We start from the raw sequence: 17,282 nt of genomic DNA, 5'->3' as shown, positions 1-17,282 counted from the left end.
GTTTCAGTTTGTGACAAATAAAACTGTCTTAAAGCATTCAGGTGTTCGTAGTTTCAGTTCTTCACAGATTGTATGTGGTCTTAGTTTAGAGATCTGTCTGTGTGGCCAGAATGAACTAAATTTTGATTGAAGGTGAGAATCTGATGGAAGTGAAGCCATGAAGCAAAGCACAAAGAATGTATTCAAGCCCCAATTTAATTCATTTCAGTTTTATTTATAAAAATCACAACAAATTTCCTCTTAAGGCAGTTCAAAGATACAATCCAATTCCTTGTAATACAATCATAATCCAATTTAGTTATGTTCATATGAAGCCAATTTAAAGTTGCCGAGCTAAGGAAACCAAAAGATTGCATTGAAACTTCTTCTCAATTCAATCCCATGCGTGCACCAGGTGATAGTGGGAAGAAAAGACTCCCTTTTAACAGGAAGAAACCTCCATCAGAACCAGAACCAGGAAGGCGGCCACCTGCCTGGACCAGCTGGGGGCTGAGAGGACAGGAAAGAGGGGACAACAAGCAGCGTAACACCAGGCCAGGGACACCTGCTGAGAGAGAGAAACACAAGTTAATGACAACAATGATGTCATATGCACATGGAGAGGAAAGAGAGCAGAGGGAGGAGAGATGCATCATGGGAGCTCCCCCAGCAGTCTGGGCCTATAGCAGCTTAACTATGGGATGTTTCAGGCTCACCTGAGCCACCCCTAACTATAAGCTTTATCAGAAAGGAAAGTTTTAAGCCTGGTCTTACAGGTAGAGAGGGTGTCTGCTTCCTGAAGCCAAACTGGCAGCTGGTTCCACAGAGAGGGGCCTGATAACTGAAGGCTCTGCCTCCCAAAGTGGCAGCTGGTTCCACAGAGAGGGGCCTGATAACTGAAGGCTCTGCCTCCCAAACTGGCAGCTGGTTCCACAGAGAGGGGCCTAATAACTGAAGGCTCTGCCTCCCAAACTGGCAGCTGGTTCCACAGAGAGGGGCCTGATAACTGAAGGCTCTACCTTCCAAAGTGGCAGCTGGTTCCACAGAGAGGGGCCTGATAACTGAAGGCTCTACCTCCCAAACTGGCAGCTGGTTCCACAGAGAGGGGCCTGATAACTGAAGGCTCTGCCTCCCAAAGTGGCAGCTGGTTCCACAGAGAGGGGCCTGATAACTGAAGGCTCTGCCTCCCAAACTGGCAGCTGGTTCCACAGAGAGGGGCCTAATAACTGAAGGCTCTGCCTCCCAAACTGGCAGCTGGTTCCACAGAGAGGGGCCTGATAACTGAAGGCTCTACCTTCCAAAGTGGCAGCTGGTTCCACAGAGAGGGGCCTGATAACTGAAGGCTCTACCTCCCAAACTGGCAGCTGGTTCCACAGAGAGGGGCCTGATAACTGAAGGCTCTACCTCCCAAACTGGCAGCTGGTTCCACAGAGAGGGGCCTGATAACTGAAGGCTCTACCTCCCAAAGTGGCAGCTGGTTCCACAGAGAGGGGCCTGATAACTGAAGAATCTGCCTCTCATTCTACTTTTAGAAACTCTGGGAACCACATGTAAACCTGCAGTCTGAGAGCAAAGTGCTCTGTTGGGAAAATATCCAACTATGAGATCTTTAAGATATGATGGAGCTCGGAATCTTAAATTCTATTCTGAATTTAACAGGGAGCCAATGAAGAGAAGCTAAAACTGGAAAAATATGATCTCTCCTGTTAGTTCTCATCAGAACTCTGGCTGCAGCATTTTGGATCAACTGAAGGCTTTTCAGAGAATATGTGGGACAGCCCAATAATAAAGAATTACAGTAGTCCAATCTTGAAGTAACAAATGTATGGAGCAGTTTTTCTGCATCACTCTGAGACAAGATGTTCCTGATTTTAACAATATTACGAAGGTGAAAGAAGGCAGTCCTAGAAACCTGTTTTATATGTGAGTCAGAGGACAAACGCTGGTGAAAAATAACTCCAAGGTTCCTCACTATATTACCCGAAGCCAAGGAAATACCATCTAGAGTAACTATATAGCTAGACAGTTTCTTCCTGAAGTGCTCAGGTCCACATCAACTTCACTTGTTCTCCAACCACAGGCGCCACAGCAACCGCATCCCTGTACATCATAGCTAGCCTGCTTTAGATAGCAATCACAATTAGCAACATGGTCCAACAGTAGACCCCACTCCTCAATCACCTGCACTGTGAGCCAATCAGATCTGGGCATGAATAGACCTGGATGAAGAGGTTGATCAAGCACGGTCGGGCCTGGTTAGTACTTGGATGGGTGCTGCACGGTGGTGTGGTGGGTAGGACCGTCGCCTCACAGCAAGAGGGTTCCAGGTTCAATTCCCGACTAGTTCTATCTGTGTGGAGTCTGCATGTTCTCCCCGTGTATGCGTGGGTTCTCTCCGGGTACTCCGGCTTCGTCCCACTGTCCAAAAACATGCATGTTAGGTTAATTGGTGTCTCTAAAATTGTCCCTAGGAGTGCATGTGGGCGTGTGTGTGGTTGTGTGCCTCTGTGTGGCCCTGTGATGGACCGGCGACCTGTCCAGGGTGTACCCTGCCTTTCGCCCAATGACCGCTGGGATAAGCTCCAGCCCCCCGCGACCTGACCGACGGATTAAGCGGGTATAGAAAATGGATGGATGATGGTTGAGGTTGATTTATTTCACCCTAAAAGTCTGAAATATCTAAGTGAGGCCTAATTTGATCCAAATTAGACCTATAAGACCATGTTTAAAGTTGTCTGGCACTCTACTTCACTTCCAGTTATCATAGAATAGATAAATGGTGAAGCTGAACAAGAGCAGTGGGAAGGTTTTTTCCATTAAACTATTTTTATCTTCCAACTCATCAGAAACAGTACAAACATTTTCTTGAAGAAAACTTTCTCAAGTGTGAGTAAAATGACTTCAGCATTGCTCAAAGTGGAGTCAATTGGCAGATAAATCTTAGAGGCTGTAATATGACTGATTAAACCCAACAACCCGCCTTTTAGATCCCATTCCCACATCTCTTTTAAAGACGTTTTATGGTTTCTTTGAGTGTGAGCTTTTAAATATTGTGAATTGCTGTCTTCAGACGGGTGTTTTCCCATCTGCCTGTGAAACAGCAGTGGTGAGGCCATTTCTGAAGAAGAGCAATTTAGATCACAAGATCCTTGATAACTACCGACCTGTATCCAACTTACCGTTTTTAAGTAAAATTATAGAAAAAGTTGTTTTTGTCCAATTAAATGAGTTTTTAAACAAACACAATATTTTTGAGAAACATCAGTCTGGTTTTAGGAAGAACCACAGTACAGAGACAGCCCTTTTAAAGATTGTTAATGATCTCAGGTGGAACATGGACTCACAGAAGCTTTCAGTCCTGGTGCCGCTGGATCTTAGTGCAGCTTTTGATCCAGTAGATCACCAGATTTTATTAAACAGACTTAGAAGTCTGGTGGGTGTCTCGTGCACTGTTCTTAAATGGTTTTACTCCTATCTCACAGATCGACAGTTTTTCATTAGTATTGATACATGCTCCTCGAGAATTCATAAAATCAAGTGTGGAGTTCCGCAATGATCACTTTTAGGCCCATTGCTTTTTAATCTGTACATGTTGCCACTTGGGGATGTCATCAGGAGACATGGCGTTGGTTTTCACAGCTATGCTGATGATACACAGCTTTACATCGCCGTGTCTCCTGATGACCTAGAACCAGTTAACCTTCTTTTAAACTGTATTTCAGATATAAAGTCATGGATGTTAGATCATTTCTTACAGCTCAACCAGGGCAAGACTGAAGTTTTAATTATTGGTCCTGAAGACAAGAGAGAGATAATTTTACCAAAACTAGTTTAGTTTGTGTTGGTTTAGTTTAGTTTACTGTGATCTATTCATCCAATAATTTAGATATTTATCTTTTATGAATGTATGTGTGCCGTGTGGCTGTCGGTGTGATGTCGTGTGTGAGCTTATGCATGAATTGATTTCATTATTGATTTTATTATGGAAAGCACTTTGTGCTGCTTGTTTGTATGAAAATTGCCATAGAACTAAAGTTTGATTTGATTTGATTTTGATTTGATTAAAGATCTGTGTCCTTTTATAAATGTTCTGGGGGTGGGGGTCATGTGACTGTGAAGGAAAGTCCATGACAGACAGGACTCTTTGATCCTGCGGTGGTATGAACTTCCTGTCCCCGTGTCCCCTCCTGAGCAGTGGTTTAGAGATGCTTCTAATAACTTTAATTAATGACAACTTCTTGGTTATTTTTAGACAGACTGATGACTAAATCTTCAAGAGTGGGTGAAGCTGCTGAAGTGTAAAAACAGGTCAGGACGCTCTCACTCATCCCTCGTCTGTTATGTCTTCAGATCAGTGTCTGATGATGTGGAACAATGACTCCACGACTGCTGTCTGCAACAGAGATGATCCGCTCAGCCCTGGATCAGGGTGGTATTGTCTTCATTTAAAACTTTTCTTATCCAGATGAGTCACAGCAGCCTGTTTGTCATTCAGGCTCACTGACTGATAGATGATACGGATGAATTACAATACCAAATATCAAAAGACCAATCATGGGATTTTTTTTCCCAAAGTCTCCAAGTTTATAAAAATGTTGATACGATCAAACAGCCAGAGCTCTTCAAGATGTTGGAAGTGCTTTTTTGTTCCACATGCCCACGCATCAGTTTCTTTTTGTAACACTGTGAGGTCTTCACCTCACTATGACGGGACCTCAAATTACTTGAATGAATCATCTTTTTTAGTGCGTAGTTACTACATCCGGAGGCTGTAGACAGATTGCAAGCCCCTCCTACGCACAACATTGTCCTTATCAGGACAAATAACACCCGTGGAGGCAGCCAGCTGAAAAACAAAAATGAATTTCATCATAAAAGTAACTAAAAAGAAGCTGTAGAGGATCGAGCAGACAACAAATGCAGCCAAGTTGTCATAGTCTGACCTCGAGAACCCAACAGTAGACAAAAGTAGGGAGGCAGCCACATAAAGGAATGGAATGATTTTATTCAAAAACCAAACCGAAAGAGCTTCTGGAGCAGGAAGGCCAAAAAAAAAACAAAAGACAGAAAAGATAGAACACAAAGCAGAGCATGGAGAGCAAAGGGTATTTACAGTGTACTGGGAGGGGTGATTACATGAGTGGACACAGGTGAGTGACGAGTAACAAAGAACAGGTGCTGACACGGTGATCACTGCAAAGATAGAGGTAACCGAGGACCTCTGAGGACAAGCGCTGGCAGCGGCAGGGGAAACCAAACTTACACCAGAACCACGGGCTTAAAAAGAGTAAACAGGATTAGCAGGAAATAAGGCTCTGCTTAAAACCAAAAAATAAACTAAAATCTCTCAGGATCTCTCAAACATAACCCAAATGCTATAGGTCACAACTCAAATAAAAATATGCACACACATTTGTGGAGACGGTGCAACGTGGTGATGGGCCTGAGCTTTTTCTTTTGATTTTTTTCCATTCTTTAATCTTTATCTAAAGTCTTCCATAACACCAACAGGGAGTGATAATCTGTGCAGCCAGAGGTTATTGGGTGCTCGCTGGGTGCACCCTAGAGTTAATGCGACCCTGCCTCATGAATATATATTTTATATCGTTATATTTCATATTTATTTATTCTATTCTATTAAAAATGAGCATAAGTTACTATCTGACTCTCAGAAACAACATGATACAGCTTAGTGGTAATTAGAAGTGTCAGTGAAAAACCTTAAGTCAACCTTTAGCTCAACATTAGTATTTCATTCCATCTTAACATCATTACTGCTTAATGTTTTGGGAATGAACACTTCAGAAGAGTTCATTACCTGAAAGGAATTAATCGGTTTTAAGGGATTTGTTTAATCTGCATCCGTCTTTTTAAGTGGTCATATTTTTGGTGGCGTTGTGGTTAGCACCGTCGCCTCCAGACATGTTCACAAGTAATTTTTTCCAAGTCCAAGTCAAGTCTCAAGTCTTAAATGACTGAAGAAACTGTAAACTATATTACGTTTGAAATAAACACTCGGGCAGCGAAACGTGGATGAGAACTAGTCAACCTGGAATTTTATCAGGTGTCCCTGAAATTGTAAAAGTAGGATATTTTAAACTAGAAATTAGATTAAGCTACACCCACGTAGACTTGACTTAGCAATTAATTTGGTAATTTTGAACCAAAGTCCTGCCCAAATTTCACAGGCTGCTGCAGATAGATCAGCTACACCGTGTAGTGAACAATGGAGCTACAATCTGCAGATAGTTTACAACACTGTTTACTTTGATTAGTTTGCTAGCTGTCGATACGCGCTCAGTTTCCCTTTCACATTACAGAGAGGCCTGACACTGAAGCTGACACTTGTGCAACGAAGCAAAAATAAGTGGATCTAAAATCAGCCATCTCAGATCACTGTAAAAGAGAAAGTCATATCATGGACTGTAGGGGGCCAAGGTCATAACAACAGAAAACAAATTCCAGCACTGGATCAGGGAGGCCATTGAAAAAAGAAAACGTGGCCAAAGGACAGCAAACCGGGATGAGGTGTCAGACATGTTGTCACACACCTGGGATTCTGCCCTAAACAGAAGGTTGGACAGGCAGAGAGATGGTCGTCCAGTCGACCACCAAACCGGCTCACTACCTGTGTCACTCAGGTCATGGAGTCTCCCTTGAATCCAAGAGTCATTCTCATCCTAGAGATTGCTCGTAAGAACTACATCAAGGCTGTTTTCTGGCTCATTCAAGCAAGAAAACAGCAAGCACACTTGTCAAGGTTGGCACAAATGCAAACGTCTTTGCCCAGAAGATCTCGTCAAGGCCAAAGGTGTCATCATACGTAGTCTTCAACGAGAGGCCTTCCCTGAAGTCTTTGCAAGCATTCAGGCAGGGAAAGAGATCCCTAAGCAGAGCCAGTGTTTCCTCTCCATCCAGTAAAACAGCTGAGGTCTGACTGTGGGACCAACTTCTTGGGCGCATGCAGAGAGCTTGGCATTGATTCGAAGCACTGCAACAACAAGACAATACAAGACTTCTTAAGTGACAACGGATGCACTTGGTTGTTTAACCCCCCTCGTGCTTCAGACATTGGAGGTAGTTGAACGCATGATTGGCGTGACAAGACAGATACTTGACTCAATGCTTGTGAGCGTTACACCCGACAGCTAACCCATGAAGTGTTAGCCACCTTCTTGGCAGAGGTTACGGTAATTGTCAACTCACGACCTCTCACCCCAGTATCCGCAAACACAAGCTTTCCCCTCATCCTGACACCAGCTACACTCTTAAACCAGAAAGTAGGAGTTCCCTCCATTCCCCCTGGTGACTTCGATGAAAGTCACATGTACAAACGCCAGTGGAGACGGGTGCAACATCTCTCCAATGTCTTCTGGCATTGCTGGAAGAATCAGTACCTCTCTACCCTTCAAGGCCGCAGGAAACGGCATTCTGAGAGACCAAATCTGCGAGAGGGAGATCTGGTATTGTTGAAGGACAGCAATCTAAAGTGCAACAACTAGCCCATTATTTTCAGTCGTAAGAACGTTTCAAGACATTATATCTGATTATTTTGATCATTTTTAGAAAAGTGCAGCTATTTCTTTCACACAAAGATCAAAGGCATGTTTTGTAGTGTTTATTGTGCAGCACTTGTATTTAAGTTTGTCATGGCTGTATGTGTTTTTAATCATTGCCTTACATATATTTGGTTTGGATTTCTATTTTTTGTAGTTTGCACCTCAGCTCACCTCAGTGCTTCCTCTGTGTTGACCTGTGCAGGTGAGAAGCCGTCCTCAGGTGTTTTACAATCATGCTTTCTTCTCCAAGGAATTCACCAACAACTTTTCAGTGTGTTTTTGAAGCTTTGTGCGTCATTGTGGGTCGGCTGTTAAATCGTTGAACTCTTTGTATCAATAGCTCAAACCCCGCTGTGGTGAGTCACACCAAATTATTTCTAAAACAATCGCACAATTATCCAGAACAAACCATCAAGAAGCGGAGCGCTGACTCATCGATGCCGTCACCAACGCGCTCTCATTGACTCTCACATTGATGGATCATTAGTCTGTAACTGTGAAACTTTGCTTGTCTGCTTGACTGGTGGATTTCTACCATAGACATAGACAGGTTTGATTATCATTCAGATATACAAGTATACAGAATGCAATTTTGCATGGCTGCAACAGTATAAAGATAGTGAAATAACAACAGCAGGCAATGTTGAGAAGTGTTGTTGGTACATACTTTAAGCTATACAGAATAAAAATAAGAGAATTTAAGATATAAAATAATAAATAATTTATAAAAATAAATAGAAAAAAATAAACAAAAACATGCAGGTTCCAACGTTAGTTTAAGAATTAATCTGGAGGTGGGTTTTGTCCCATTCAGCCCAAGTGTCACCTCAGCTGTCAGGGGGCCTGATGGCTTGACAGGAAGATGAAACACGGTCCTACAGCACAATCTGCTGGACAGATGGAGAAACGCCATTTAGCTTTATTTTACCACCAATATTTTTTTTAATTGAACCCAATAAAAAACGAACTACTAAACAACAAAATTCTGTCCAGCAGAAAATATATTCTTGCTCTTCCAGTGATTGTCTTGACATTTATGGTGTAATTTCTGAATCACATTTCAGTTAGAGGGAAAAAAAGAGACAAAATAAAGATAACTGAAAGCCAGCTACAGCTATAGCATTGATTTGACAGATAAATACCATCAAGAATTCCTAGAAAATAACTTTTTGTGAATGACTGGCCTAATACTGGTGAATAGATCAGGATCAGAATCAGCTTAGTTGGCCATGTTTGAGTTCACAAACAAGGAATTTGACTCCGTTTAAACTTCACTCTCAAAAATACAACACTCAACAATAACATAAAAGAATAAAATTTAATAAAACGGGTGGTAAAATAAGGCTGAGTATGAGAATAATAAATACAGTATGTACATTTGTACATTTGCAATAAATAGACATTATAGGTGGGAATGCAATTGTCCAGAGGGGTGTGCAGCTGGGAATGTCTGCCTTCTTGTTGTCCCTGTCAGTGTACCATGGTCGTGGAAACCTCAACAGGTACAAGCTAAATGCAATAATACAATACAATTGAAAAGGGTGAGAATAGTGCAATATTGCAAAATCAGAATAGGCAAGTTAAGGATTAGATATAACTGTAGTGCAAGGCAGCTCAGTGCAATAACAATGTATTAATAGCAATACTGTAACTAAGATCAAAGTTTTAAGGTGAAGATGAGGTAGATGAACAGAACAGTTTGATTGACATTGTTCGCTGTAGGGGTGGGTGCTATTCCTGGGTGTTCAACAGTGACTGCTTGGGGGAAGAAGCTGTCTTTGTGTCGTCTGGTTTTGGCAAACAGTGCCCTGTATCGTCTGCCAGAGAGGAGGGGGTTGAACAGTTTGTGACCAGGATGTGAGGGGTCTGCAGAGATTTTTACTGCCCTTTTCCTGGCCCTGGACCGGTACAGGTCCTGGACGGAAGGGAGGTCAGCTCCAATAATCCTCTCTGCAGCCCTAATTGTCCGTTGCAGTTTGGCCCTGTCTCGTTTGATGGCTGACCCAAACCAGACAGTGATGGAGGTGCAGATGACAGACTGGATGATCGCTGAGTAGAAAGTGGTCAGCAGCTCCTAAGGCAGACTAAACTTCCTTAGCTGTCTCAGGAAGTATAACCTCTGCTGGGCCTTTTTCTGGATACTGTCAATGTGGGGAGAAGATTTTAGGTCCTGTGAGATGGTTGATCCCAGGAACCTAAAGGAATCCACATTGGACAGTCGTTCTGAATGGTGAGTGGGGGGAGTTGGGGGGGCTTGTCCTAAAGTCCATTTTCATCTCCACAGTCTTCTTGGGGTTAAGCTCCAGGTGGTTCTGACTACACCATTGGACCAGCTGCTCCACCTCCTGTTTGTAGTCAGACTCATCACCATCCTGGATCAATCCAATGACAGTGGTGTTGTTAGCTCGATTCTTTCATTGGAAGCTCAAGAACAAGCCGGAGGAATCTCAAGTATTTATTGAAGTATTTATTTAAATTAAGTATATTAGCGCTGGACCCAGTATGACAGACTTCTCGCAGGAAATCCGTCAGACCGAGCCTTGATTTCCAGGTGTATTTTATATTTATATGACTTATTATTTCACATAGGTTGGACTCACACTCGACCGAGTATGATTGGACATGAGTAGGTTCAACATGCTTCGTCATATTCTCTGGATAAGCCAAACAATGTGTGTGTGTTTGTGTGTGTGTGTGAGAATATTGCACCTGCTTTCCCAGGCTAATTGTTTTGTCTCACTATGCCTGGATCATTTAAGGTCATATATCGTGTGTATCGTGGAAAAGTACAGCACTTATAATGTCTAAGAACAAAGCCAATTTTAACTTCAGGAGTTTTACAGATGGGCTCTTTGAGGTGCAGTCATTTGTGTAGAGGGAGAAGAGCAGTGGGGAGAGGACACACCCCTGTGGGGCGCCTGTACTGATGGACCGGGTCTTTGATGAGGTACTCCCCAGTCTGACATGCTGCTTCCTGTCAGACAGAAAGCTGATGATCCACTGACAGGTAGAGGCAGGCACTGATAACTGAGTGAGCTTCTGGTGTAGGAGTTCAGGCATGATGGTGTTGAACGCCGAGCTGAAGTCCACAAACAGGATCCTGGCGTACGTTCCTGGGGAGTCAAAATGTTGCAGGATGAATTGCAGTCCCATATTGACAGCATCATCCGCCGACATGTTTGCCCTGTACGCAAACTTCAGATGGCACAGCATCAGTCTTTCAAAGGATTTCATGACCACAGACGTGAGAGTGAGAGGCCTGTAGTCATTCAAACATGAGATGGAGGATTTTTTTTTGGATTTGAGGATTTTGAAGCAAGAAGGCACTTCACATAGTTCCAGGGACCGGTTGAAGATCTGCGTGAAGATTGGCGCCAGCTGTTCAGCACGGATAAGCAGACAAGAGGGTGATACGCCATCAGGTTCTGGAGCCTTCTTGATCTTCTGTTTCTGAAAGAGACTGCGCCCATCCTTCTCACAAATCGTTAATGCAGGTGGGGGGAGGGGGTTGGGTGTTGAGGGGAAACCCATTGCACATGATGGGTGTGATAATGGGTGCTTTTCAAACCTGCAGTAAAAGTAGTTCAGGTCATTAGCCAGTCTGGGATTATAATCAGGGTGGGGGGGATGGTCTCTTGTAGTTGGTGACCTGTTGCAGACCTTTCCAAACTGATGCAGGATCATTTGAGGCTAAATTATTTTTTAGTTTCTCACTGTAGGATCTTTTGACTACATTTATGATGCACATAGCGATAGACATCGCATCCAGAAAACACAAACATTCAATTTGATCTCACTGGGACGTAAAAACTATTGCACTGCTCTCAGTGTTGGAACTCCTGATTAAAAGTTTGTTTCAAGCAGCTCATTCACCTAAAGTACAGTCAGTATTCAGAAACAAACTGTTCTCAGAATTATCAGCAGCTTAAAAACCAAAAATGTATAAAATCAAAAGTTTATAAAGTCTCCTGTTTGATCAAAAGTATCTTTAAAACATTCTGACTCTTTATTTTTCTAAGGAAAAACTACAGTACAATTCTGGCAGCTTCAAAGTGAATATCTGCTCTGAGCTCCTTTCTCCTCCAACAGCCTGAACCCTCTCAGACGAGCTTTCTGTCCTTTCTTTAAGGAGTCTTCAGGAATAGTTCTCCAGGCTTCTTGAAGGACATCCCAAAGCTCTTCTTTGGATGTGGGCTGCCTTTTGTTCCGTTCTCTGCCAACATGATCCCACACTGCTTCAGTAATGTTGAGCTCCGGGCTCTGGGGAGGATTCATCCCTCCATCAGACCTGCTGCCACTGATTTTCAGCCCACTTCTTGTGTCCTTTGGCACAGCTCAGCCTTTTCTCCCTGTTTCCCTTCCTTAAGAACGGCTTCTTGACAGCCACCCTTCCATGGAGCCCATTTCTGATGAGGCTTGGGCCAACAGCAGATGGATCAGCTGAAGGTCCAGATGCATCTCTCAGCTCCTGTGTCAGGTCTTTGCTGGATTTTTTCCTCTTTCTTAAGGACATCACTTTCAGATCCTGTTCATCTGTTGTAGATAGTTCTTTAGGCCTGACACTTCTTCTTTTGTCCTCCACTTGTCCAGTTTCCTCAAATGTTTTAAGGACACACTGCACACCATGCTGAGATATGCCAAGTTTTCAGCTAACAGCTCTTTGGGAATCACCTTGTTGCTGCAGAAATCCTGTTTTCTGTCTGTCAGACTGTGTTATCTTTGCTGTTTTTCACAGATGCAGCTAAAGAAATGGGAACAAATGATGTGTCTCTGTGACAGGCTGCTGGGAACAAAGTGCCTAAAGATCCAGTTTAAAATGGCTTCTTTGCTCAGTTGTCTGTTCTGTGTGGACACAACACTGGTTCATCCCTTGAGTTAGGAGCCTTTTTCCTGCCTGAAAGGTTCATAAGTCAGAGTTAAGTGGCTTAACAAAGAAAAAACACATTCCTCTGAAAATGAGGGAAAAAGCAGAAAATGTCCAAAGAAAAACTCTGAAAGAGCTGCAGAAAGCTGGAGAACTGTTGATCAGGACACTTAAAAGATTACAGGAAAGTCAGGCTGCTTGGATTAGGACTGACTAATATATATATATACACACACACACACACACATCTATCTCATTGTATGTTTTGTCCACAACTGTAGTGTCACAAATGTTCCTTTGGGTGTGTGTGTTTCCAGGAAGAAGACTGGTTGGTTTATGGCTGCATCATGTGGGTGAATGCCTTCTACCTTTTCTTGTTCAAAGCTCAAAGTCCATCTGACGGACAGAGACGATCCACAGACACTCATACGCCACAAACTCCAAGAAGAATTGTTCCACCAAAGGAAGTTCTTATTCCAGTAGAAGAAGAAGAATATTGGACACATTTGGGAGAATTTTTTCTATCTTAATCTGAAGCCGAGTCAGCCTTCACACATGGATTGTACCTGAGGACAGGGTGGTTGGATAAAGTCTGAGATCACCGCTGCCCAACTGACTGGCGGCCATTTTGGAAACGACACAGGTGTGTTTGAGCCAACATGTCGATTAGATCTGAGCTGCTGTTTCTGAGTTAACAGGATGGTGTCTTCAGCTCTGCTGCAGTTCACAGGCACTGTGAAGTAACTGCAAAGGCACGAAACATGTTTGTTTAGGTTTCTAATGCAAGGGCGCCGAATGGCACTTTGTGAAATAAAACACTAACAGGCTTTAAGTCCTCTTTACGCTGATGTAGGATAAGATTGCACGGGGAATTGTTTGTTTAAATGTCACTAAAAGTTTACACAGAAAAACAATGCCTCAGTATAAAACTGACGGGTTGCATTCAGAGGCAGCATTTGCTGCACAGAAACCAAGTGGCACATTTATGGACGCCAGCAGAGTATCCAGGAGGTGTTCAGCTCAGATGGAGGCTCAAATAACAGAAATATAGATGGTTGCTTCTTTAATGTTGATGAACATGTTGTGTCTCAGGTCACTGCCCAATTAACACCAACTCTTATTAAATTGTTTTATTCAGATGAGTGTAAATGGATCATTAATAAGGGTTTAATCCCATTAAGAAACCAGTGTTAAAGGCTCTTTAATCAGTGTGTTATGGAAAAGAAGTTAACAGACGGTCAACAGAGATTATGATTTAATGTAATCAGGATGGCAACGGTCTGGTGAATTCATTTATCTGTTCTTTATTTCATTTCAGTTACACTTTCCAAACTGAAACTGTTTTTTAAGAATGCAAGTCACACTTTCTACAGTGTGGAATTAAAACAACTCAGCCTGTCCACCTGCTTTATGTGAATGTTCAGCAAACATCAAAACCCAGAGGTAAAATTTTTTTAAATGTTTAAAAAATATTTTAAAAAACAATTTAAAAAAAAAAAAAAAAAAAAAGCTCCTGATATTTACATACAGAATCAGCTTGAATCTATATTTTGCCGTTAACAAGTTTCTCAGCACATGTTGTTTAGAGGTCACATCATGTTTTGAGATTTTCCCTTTCCTTCAGAATGTTAAATATCCTTCTGCGCATGTGAAAGATCTGCAGAGTTACAAATCCCAAAGTCCTGAAGAAAATGAGTTTTTGTTTCTAACAACAAACAAAGCTCCTGAACAAACTAAAACACCTCTTCTGTCGCCCAGGCTTTTCTTCCTTTACTTATCCATAATCACCATGAAACCCATCACGTGCATAATACCTGTCTGTTAAGTGGTCAGTTCGGCACACCTAAAGCAAACAATAAGCCGATCAATCAGAGCAGACTGGGAGAGACTTAAAGCGACTGGAGCTAAAACTGAGCATTTTAGACAGAATTTACCAGTACCTGAAGGTAACACTTTGCACGTTAAACAATGCATAGCTGTGCTTGCAAATTGTCAGAATGTGGGTCTCATAACAAAGCAGCGGTTGTGCTTTAGTGATATCTAGTGGTAAGCCTCTTTCAAGCCTTCTCCTCCTCCTCCTCCATGTGTGATGGATAGAGCAGCATTTGGTCATTGAGCACTAGAACAGAGTATTGAGAGGTGGATGGCCCCTGGGAATGCTCTGGGGGATTGGAGGGCGTTGCCTGGGAATGGTTTGGGGCAGAGGAGCGTGTTTGGAAGTTCCGCATACCCTCCATCAGAGTAGCAACCATTTTAGCGTTGCTCTGGAGGATCGTTGCTATCAAGCGGTCCTCCCGTGCCTCACTCCTTTCCATTTGCTTTTCCCATCTTTCCTTCATGTCCCTAATTTCCTCAACAAGGACATCAACACCCCCCTGGCGTCCCTTTGTTGATCTTGATTGCTTGGCCCTTTTCCCTTAAGAGATAAACGGTATGAAGTCAGTTATGCATCCCTGCTGATCAGGCATGTGATAGTATCATGCTGTATCTGTTTGTTAGGCCACACAAAATGAGCGGATGCATTCAGATTCTTTGTGATGCCCATATGTTGATGCAGCTAGAACATTGCAGAACTTACCAGGTTTATTAGAGGTGAATGCAGGGGGTGGAGCGCTAGCTGGAGGCGACCTTATCGGTGTGGAAGATTCAGGTGCCTCTATTGTCTCCTCCAGGTCCTCAGTCTTCATTTCAGTCTCTATGAGAGGTCACAGCACGTTTACCATCAAAGTACACTTCACATTCTAGGTTTGTAACTTGTTTTCATCGTGGGTTTAGTTCCTGCAAGTGAGGGGAAGGTCTACTGCACGTTTCAACACATACTTAGCGCAGCTAACACGTTTGCCCCTTCCTCAAACACAATGAGCCGACTAGCATGTGGCATCCAGGTTAGCATTGTGGTACACTTTACATTCCATGTTTTTAACTTGTTTTCATCGTGGGTTTAATTCTTCGCAGGTGAGGGGAAGGTCTATCAAACGTTTCGACACATATTTAGCACTGCTAACACGTTTGCCCCTTCCTCAAACACAATGAGCTGACTAGCATGTGGCATCCAGGTTAGCTTTACGGTGATGTTGTAGCAACTTACCCGTGGCAATATCTGAATATCTGCCGTGGTGTCCGGCTGGGGACCGTGGTCGGCTCCCAAGGATTTCATCCAAAAGGTCGTAAAAAGGGCACAAAATCCGTTCATAACCGCTTGTTTCATTGTCCCGTTTGGCAACAGTGTACGCCTTCTTTAAATTCTTCCACCGGATTAGGACCTGCTTCGGGGTCCTCGGAAAACCGACTTCTTCCAACTTCTGTGCCACCTTTTTAAATATATCGCGATTCTTTGTTTTTCTCCCATCCATGAACTTAAAAATGTTCAACTCCTTCAGCTGGGTCAGCATGAACCGAGTCTGCTCTTCCGACCAGAAGTGCGTGTTGGTTCTTGCAATCTCCATCCCGTTTTTCGCTTCCAGCGGTGGCGACCATAGTGATATAGTCTCCTTCGACATCCGGGTCACAACCCCGGGAAAAAAAAAATGTAAAGCATGCGCAGAACGCAATGTCCGATTCACCACGTGCTTCACCGTCTGTCAACACGTTTAATTTGACTTTCAACCGATCCTAATCCAATCCAATAACTCACTCTTATTGTAATTTATCCCATAATCTGATCCTTTCAGTGCCATGTAACCCCACTGAGTGTTAGTTTTACTCCACAGTAAAAATGCAGAGGAACCAGTACTGCTTACCTGTTACTTGCCCATTCTGAGATAATGAAAACACAGGGATTCTTATTTTCATGGGATTCTTGGCTAATTGAAATGGTTGAATATTCCATTCAATCCATTCATACCTCAAAACCTCTAATGTGACACACTGGACCTGTGAGGGAGCAGCCACAGTAAGCTTTACGATAGCAATAAAGTACGTCATTTGAAAGTCATGATTTGTATATTTCAGTGTGCTCAGGAACAACTCAGGATTTGAATAAGATGATGGAAACATTTAGATTTTTCCACCTAGAGGACAATTATACTCGATGCACAAATGGTTCAGATGCTGTTTAAGCATAAAGAAGATGGCAGTGCTACTCATGTGGCTGCTGACTGTTAGGTGTGTGTACCTCAAAGACTTCACCAGAAAACCGTGTCCAGTGTTCAGACTGCTCCAGCCACTACAGGCCAAACTCAGTTCATTCTTCACGTTAAACAACATATTTCTCCCCAGAAGACATCAGATGTTGCTGAGCAGTAACATCTTTTAGTTGAGTTGTCATCGGTAAACTTTGTGTTGTGCTCAGGATTCACAGCTCTTGGTTTCAGTTCAGGTAAGATGTAAGTTTATTCATATTTCATATGACGTGCTCAAAGTTCGTGGAAAAGTCTGACATATATCCTCTCTGCTGCATCATGCTGCATCACTTCTCTTTTTTTAAAGGATTTATTGAAACAGGCTGTCTCCCTGTGATTTAATCTTTTCAAGAGAACATGAAATATTGTTTTATTTCTCTCTTTTTGTATGTCATAGACCATGTCATAGCTTTCGCCGAACATGGTCATCAAATAGCAAAAAGAAAAGCAACATTTTTATCTGTATCATTTAGCTCTAAATAAATCCACTTAGTGTGTTGGATTAATTTATTTTCATATGATTATTCATTATGAAATATTTCTTCATTTTATCAGGAAGAGTGTCAAACTTTTCCCTTCTTTACAGCTTTTGCTGTACTGTCATGTAGAAAAATCATACGAAATAAAAACTTCAAAATGTTTGAGATTTGTTTACAACATTGAATCAATTCAAGATGAAAACCTTTAAAGAATGAAAGGGATTGATTGAAGTTTATAATAGACTAAAAATAAAACATGTTGATCAGATATTAAGCATGT

At 42.5% G+C, this 17,282-nt stretch overlaps 1 protein-coding gene across 1 annotated transcript; it reads right to left on the bottom strand.

Moving 5' to 3' along the window:
• Positions 1-13,641: 13,641 nt before the first annotated feature.
• LOC142385883 (uncharacterized) lies at positions 13,642-15,888 on the bottom strand. The gene is made up of 3 exons (XM_075472575.1): positions 15,491-15,888; positions 14,981-15,097; positions 13,642-14,818 (listed from the first exon to the last, which is right to left on the bottom strand). Exons 1-3 carry the CDS (start codon positions 15,846-15,848, stop codon positions 14,460-14,462), a joined length of 834 nt encoding a protein of 277 aa, XP_075328690.1. The 5' UTR covers positions 15,849-15,888; the 3' UTR covers positions 13,642-14,459.
• Between the last annotated feature and the right edge of the window lie 1,394 nt (positions 15,889-17,282).

Source organism: Odontesthes bonariensis, chromosome 8 (genome assembly GCF_027942865.1).
Source record: "Odontesthes bonariensis isolate fOdoBon6 chromosome 8, fOdoBon6.hap1, whole genome shotgun sequence".
NCBI classification, from domain to species: Eukaryota; Metazoa; Chordata; class Actinopteri; order Atheriniformes; family Atherinopsidae; genus Odontesthes; species Odontesthes bonariensis.
Note: the sequence above shows the minus strand (reverse complement) of the source record. Positions and strands in the feature narration are given on the sequence as shown.

Excerpts from the sequence above, each read along its gene's own strand:
- LOC142385883 (XM_075472575.1), bottom strand. The coding sequence starts at position 15,848 with ATGGAGATTGCAAGAACCAACACGCACTTCTGGTCGGAAGAGCAGACT. Across the intron at positions 15,098-15,490 it reads ATATTCAGATATTGCCACGG|AGACTGAAATGAAGACTGAG; the intron begins GTAAGTTGCTAC and ends GACCTCTCATAG. Across the intron at positions 14,819-14,980 it reads ATTCACCTCTAATAAACCTG|GGAAAAGGGCCAAGCAATCA; the intron begins GTAAGTTCTGCA and ends TTATCTCTTAAG.